This window comes from Corvus brachyrhynchos, unplaced genomic scaffold (assembly GCF_000691975.1).
Source record: "Corvus brachyrhynchos isolate BGI_N302 unplaced genomic scaffold, ASM69197v1 scaffold466, whole genome shotgun sequence".
Taxonomy (NCBI): domain Eukaryota; kingdom Metazoa; phylum Chordata; class Aves; order Passeriformes; family Corvidae; genus Corvus; species Corvus brachyrhynchos.
The window spans coordinates 2,263,896-2,270,649 of record NW_008238635.1 but is presented as its reverse complement, the minus strand read 5'-3'; the positions used below and the strand labels follow the sequence as shown (position 1 = coordinate 2,270,649).

Below are 6,754 nucleotides of genomic sequence, written 5' to 3'. Positions count from 1 at the left end.
TGAACCGCTTCTGACAGCAAAGTGTGTTTTACATGAACACACGGTACTCCACATTTTCACACAGGCATCTGTGCTCCAAATATTTTAGTGAGCATCCAGCTGTTCTCTCTGGACCCTACTCCAACCATATGCACTGTTTACCTTTCAAATTTTATTGCTCCAGGGAAGAGGAACCAGACATCATCTCCTTCTCTAAATGCTGGTACGCAGCCAAGTTCTCCTCCTGTCCACCGTTTGCACACTCTGGGAGCTAACGTTTTCCACAAGCCCAATAACCTATTTTTCTACAGCTAATCCAATACCTGGCATCAGGTCTCCAACTGAGAAGAGGACTGTCACGGGATTATATTCATTTTTTTGTTAGTTTACATACTAATTATAAATACAGAGGCCTCCAGACTGAATTACAGCCTACACAGAATCAAGGACCTGCATCTGGGGTGTCCTCATGGGTGTGTGACAACACAGTGAAATAAAGACAAAGCATTAATCTCTTCGTGGCTGCTTCTGATGTGCAGCACTTCTGTTGAAGGCTCTTTTAAGCCTTAAGCATTCCCATGTAAACAAAACCTCAACCTGCTACAAAGTAATCTTGTGCAATTGGAAATAAATGTTTATTTTGAAATAAAAAGAAGACATCTGCATATACACAGACAAATCAAAAGCCTTTGATCAACCCTTCAAAGCATGTCTGCATTTAACAAAAACTGTCAGGCTCGTAACTTCCTTTGGAAAGAAACAGAATGTGATGTCCCACACCCTACTTATTCACCAAGATTATTTATCCCCCTAAAGAATATTGTTTTGTTTATTCAGTAACACAAATAAATCCAAACTAAAGATTTGTAGCTGTCAGTTAACAGGGCAAGTGCTTTACTAATGAAAGCAGAAACAAGGGTGGAATAACATGGGACACATTGCCAGTGCTGGCACTCTCAGAATGTCCCAAACTTGCACCTCTTGCTTTCCTAATCCATCATGAGTAAACAGGTGGCCACAAAGATTACAGGCACCAGCAGAGGATCTCCATCACCACTAAAGCTTTTCCCCTACCAATCAATGTTACTTTAAGGCCACCTCTTACTTTTGGGTTTGAATTCTACCCTAGAGCACCCATATTCCCCACTCCTACCCCGTTACACCATTCCACCCCACAGAACCAGTGTGATCCTTGTTTGAAAGGTGCCACTGGAATTCAGGATTGGGGTTAAGTAATCTCCATAATAAGAGGATACAACGGGACGCTCTTGTACCATCTGATATTACAACAATGATATCTGCTTACACGAGTATTAAAGGGAGGTTAAATTTAAATATCTGAAAGGCAGGTATTCTAGGAAATAATATTTAGAGTGGCCCCTGTCCATTCGAGCAGATAATCAGGATGAATAATTTACAGCTGCACTTCCGTGCCCGCTGCAGCCGAGAAGAGAGGCACCATGAGGAGCTCAGGGAGATGCCGACACAGCTGCTCACCAAGCGGAATAATCGGGAGCACTCCGAGCAAGAGTGGTCCAGTAACCTGTTTCACTTAGGTGACAAATAGGACAGAAAGGAGTGGGAGGACAAGGAATCAAAAAAAACCAAAAAAAACCAAAAACACAACAACAACCCAAAACCAGCATGGACCCAGCGAGTGAGGTCAGAATTTCATGCTTTTGCAGGACTGCACATTCTGCCTCAGAGGAAAACAGAGCTACACTCGGGTTTCACCTCTAAATCATCACAGATTCTTGCCAAAGGTATTTTAGGGTCAGGAAAGGGTGCCTGACCTGGCACACTGCATTCAGGCCTTCCTGCTGTGCCACGGGGACCCAGGAGCTGTGAGTGATATCATGGGAGCAGCATCCACTCACCCCGACTGCTCCGGTAACAGTGAGCAGAACGCAACAAACAGCTAACAAAGCAAACGTGCTCCAAGGAACTCTCCAGAAAGCCAAGCAAGTCTCATCGTACAGCTGGGAATCCAGCACCACTTGATACCTTTTCCAGTGATGTGCACGGGATTGAATTAACAGACTGAACACTAATTTAGTCCAGATGTTGCTCAGGCGGAAGGATGGTGCAGGTGTCATCAGGGGAGTGCCTTGTAAAAAGATGAGAAGTATCTGGAGGAATAACACTGGCATATAAAAACTATCATTACAAAGGAGACAGATGGATGAAAAAAAAAAAAAGTGTCTTTGAACAGATTAAAGAAATCCATGTGTACAGCTAGGAACTGCCAAAAAAGACATGCTATGGTCTGGAATAACTCTCATGAAACACAGGGAGCCACAGCACCCTGCAACTGCGTGAGGGGACAGCTATAAACAACCTCCTCCTACCATACAGCCTTGATAGGTTTTGCTTATCCACATCGACAAGGTTTTTGTTAAAATCACAGTCTGTTTATTACCCGAAAATAGGAAAAAGCAGATAGACACAGGTGTGATTCAATGCAGCACAGTGAGAAGGGTCACCACATAACCACAGAATATATTGCACAATTTAGAGCCAAGATCCCCTTCCCAGCAGCACTTTGTCCACTCAAGTAGCACAAGGAACTATCTCTTGCAGAACCTAAGAGTCATTCTGAAGTTAGGTTTGTTTACCCATCCACAAACAGAAAATGCCTAAATACAAACCCAAAGGAAGTTACTCATGATGGATGGTTCACCTATTACCTGCCTTGCCTACTATTTACAGCAAGCCTTGGTTGGGTAGCAGGTTTTTTTCATTGTTTTAAAGACTTTCCAAAGTGCTTTCAGCATTCTACTAAGCAGTAGGAAGCATTTCTATCGATACATAAATTTTATTGACTGACATGGTAAGCAGCCTGCAGCAGAAATCTAAGAAATTCATTCACAAATGCCAGATTACACATCCAGCTGAGCAGAATAAGAACCAGAACAGTCGCAGCTTTGCTGTACAAAACTCCCTTGTCTTCACAATCCAATATATTATCCAAAGATTAGCTTACAATTCATGCAAGGTAAATCAAAGCCAACTCTGCAGCTTTGCAGCATGTCTGTGATCAACTAGATCAATTAGCAAATGGATTTTAGTTAGACCAGTCTAAAATGAAATTACATTAGGCTCGTACTGGGAGGCTGGGTTTCAGTAGCACAGCCCTGGAGTTTCTGTGCTAAGCTCAAAATAACACAGAAGTATCCATTGCAAAATCCATATTAAACTGGAAACATGCAGGCCAACAGCCAGCCCCTGACAACAGCAGCTACATTCCCTCCCAAAATGCAAGGAGCTTACTCCATCTCCTCTGATAGGGACTAGAGCAGTGTTTTGGGCACAGTTTGTGTGCAGTCATGCACTAAACCTGGCCTAAAGCTTCTATGAACAAAGGCAGAAGGGCTCAAAAAGGAGGAGGATGTAAGCAACAGGGACTGAGAAATGGTCTTGATCCATTTCCAGCACAAAAGGTGAAGGAATTAGTGTAACTGCTCTCCACTTAAGGGCGGGTCAGGCAGACAGACTTAAATAGGAGTGGTTCAAAACAGTTTGGATTATATTCTCTACAGTACAAAGACCCAACCTCTCCAAAAATGAACGGAACATTGTTCTACTGATGGAAACTGTCTTAAGTCATTGCTTTCCTTTTGTTGAGGTTTTTAAAGCATCAAAGGAGGCAGAAGCACAAGTTAAAATCCTTACAGTGCTTAAAAGAACATAAATATAATACTATTTTATTCTTCACCTCTTCTTGCTTTGCCAAATACGTTTACACACAAACACTACAGCACATTACAGAACACCACTGTAACGCAGGCATTGAAAATAAAGAAATCAAAATGCTGAACTATAACACTTTACAACTAGGAACTCAAGCACACCTTGAAATCCTAGATATCCCTGGCCAAGCCCAGTAACTCACATTCCGACATCAGCCTACAAAGTTTCATTAGCACAGACACCATTTGCTCACATTGTCAATAATAAACCAATGGACAGAAGAGGGGGGGGAAAAAAAGTCTTATAATTGCTCCAGTCTCCCATAAAAATGAGGCTGGGTTTTCAATAAAATTGGTAGGTTGTCTTCAAAAGTTAATATAGTCAGTTTGGCCTGCACAGAAAACTTCAGTTGCTCTTAGTCTTATGCTGTTGGGGAGAAAAGTTTGTGGGTGGGTTTCATGCAATTTTGCTACTCAAAATAATAAAAGCAAGACTTTCCTCTTTGCCAGTGCACGTTGAGTTTTCCAAAGATAACCCACAGATTTTGGATTCTGGGACCATAACCTTTAGAAACCTAGTTCTAGGACCTGCACTTCAGAGAAAAGTGTGATTCATTTAACAGAATTAGCAGGATGAGTAGAATGAGCTACGAAGTGTCAGGTTAAACCTAAAAATTACACCTACCTGAGCATTGCTTCCACAAAGTTTTCAGCTTGGAATGCACCTCTGAAAAGTTTAAGGACAGACTGCCCCATCCCACACACACTCTCTTAACCTATTAATTATTGCAGCTCTGGTTTTAAAACCTCAATCAAAGAGCAGGTGGAGTTAAATTTTAAAAAAAGACCACATTATATTAACTACATCACACCTCATTTCCCATTTCTAATCAACAAAAGGAAAGTAATCAATGACCTAACACAAAGAGTGACCAGCCTTACTGATGTTAGACAACTGACTGCACCAGGAGCAGCACTTGTTCTCCTGCTCTATAAATATGAGAGAAGCCTGGAGCCATGTCCAGAAATTAGTAAAATTAACTCTGCAATCAAAGTGAAAATAATAAAGGTAAGGAGGTTATAAATCAGTTGGAAATCCACATGAAGGACAAGAAAGTAAGGAGTGAAGCAACACAGAGGCAAAAACTCTTCAGTACTTCAAAGACAGCAAAAGGAAGAAAGATACAGAAAGTAAAATGCTCCTTTATGATATGTTGCACAGATCATCATTTAATTAAACAAACTATTCAAAACGCAGCGAGCTTAAAACCAAACACCTTACTAGAATACTCTAGAGCAGTCAGAGGCAATAAACAGTGCAAACAAGAAGATATACACGTGCAAACAAGAAGATATACTCATGTCTGCATAGAAGAGGCAGCACAGCATTCAAGGAGGACACAGAACAAAAGGATGAGACTCTTCCAGCTCACATCACCAGTAACAAACCGGGAACCAGTGTCTCTCCAGCACAGCTGTCTCCCAGAGTGGCTGGCTCTCACAGGAAAACAAAGGTCTATTCTCAAACAATGAAGAAAGCACTTCCACCACTGAATGACCTTATAAGCAAGAGGAATCCAGCTGTTGCTGTCTCAAACTATACAAAGACATTTATTGTCCCAACGAAAGAGGACAAAGAGTCCTAACAATCAAAAATAGCATGCAGGCTGTGAAAGGACAGGCATTTGCCCATCAGGATATTAAGTTTACCAGTTTAGGAGGACTGAGGACAGAAAAGTAGCGGGACTACGCGTCCAGCGCCCAGAGCCAAGAAAAACACAAGTGTGGGTTACAATTTGCTTACCTTCTATAGAAGGGGCCTGGTCCACAGCCGCATATAGCATCTCTTTCAAAGCCTGCAAGGGAGAGGCAGAGAACAAGGAACACCGTTAGTATTAAAAGAGAGGAAAAAAAATTACACTGTTTTGATATGCCTGTTAGAAAACAAAAGCAATTAAAGCCCTTTTATCCTGCAGACGGGCACAGAAAGCTACGGTACGTGATGTCAAGGCTATCACACGTATTTCTGCTCACAAGTAAAACAGGTTCATGTTTACTGACTGCTTTGTCTAAAGCCTGTTATCTTTCTAATCTATAAAATTTATTCCAACTGTACATTTCAACATCTTCCTTTGGAAAAATGTTTCCCAGTTGGTAGGATGCTAAAGGCTTTACATTAAAAAAAATAAAGAAATAACAACAAAACCTGAAGTGTTGCGTGACACAAAGGAGTTTGTCAAGGCAAACAGAGGAAAAGCAGCCTCAGGGATTTCTCATCACTGTTATATAGGAGTACAAAAATACACATACATCCTAAAAGATGAAGACAACACGATGAAGGAGATTAGGGAACCAAGGGTGACAACCTGCTCTAGAGATGGGAACTGAAGTGCAACATTAACACCAGCCAGAGTCATTAACCAGGTTTCAGGTCCTGGAGGCACCATGAGCCTCTCTCTCCCGGATAGCACAGAGCAGCCACTCACCCACAAGAGAGGAGCACAGCAGCAGCAGGTCCAGGAGGCGAGGGGCTCCTACAGATACACACAGAGCACCCCTGGCAGTCACCCCTCCTTCACCAGAGCCACGAGGGAGGCACCACATCACGAGCCTCATCACTCGCAGTTCCTCTCTGGAAGGCCTCTTTCCAGGCAGTTGTTAAGGTGCTGGTGTTACTCCAGGCATAGATTAAAGATTTGCTCGCTCACATCACATAAACTGAATTCAGATCAGTGACCGAAGGAATGAGGTGAGGTCAGGGGAGGGTCACAATGATGATCAGAGGCTCGGAGCACTTCTGCTTAGAGACAGCCTGAGAGAGCTGGGGGTGTTCAGCCTGGAGGAGAGAAGGTTCCAGAGAGACCTCAGAGCCTCTTCCAGGGCCTAAAGGGGCTCCAGGAGAGCTGGAGAGGGACTTGGGACAAGGGATGGAGTGGCAGGACAAGGGGAATGGATTCAAACTGACAGAGGGCAGTTTTAAAGTAGATATTAGGAAAAAAATCTTTACTGGGAGGGTGGTGAGGCCCTGGCACAGGTTGTCCAGTGAAGCTGTGGTTGCCCCATCCCTGGAAGTGTCCAAGGCCAGG

General features: G+C 42.9%; 1 protein-coding gene across 1 annotated transcript in view; it reads right to left on the bottom strand.

Moving 5' to 3' along the window:
* The window catches only part of XPR1 (xenotropic and polytropic retrovirus receptor 1), a 103,606-nt gene extending 98,065 nt beyond the window's left edge, over positions 1 to 5,541 (bottom strand). Inside the window, exon 1 of the mRNA XM_008636114.2 lies at positions 5,473 to 5,541. Within this exon, the coding sequence (XP_008634336.1) occupies positions 5,473 to 5,512 (40 nt within the window). The 5' untranslated portion in view covers positions 5,513 to 5,541. The remainder of the gene's footprint in view (positions 1 to 5,472) is intronic.
* Positions 5,542 to 6,754: the final 1,213 nt, after the last annotated feature.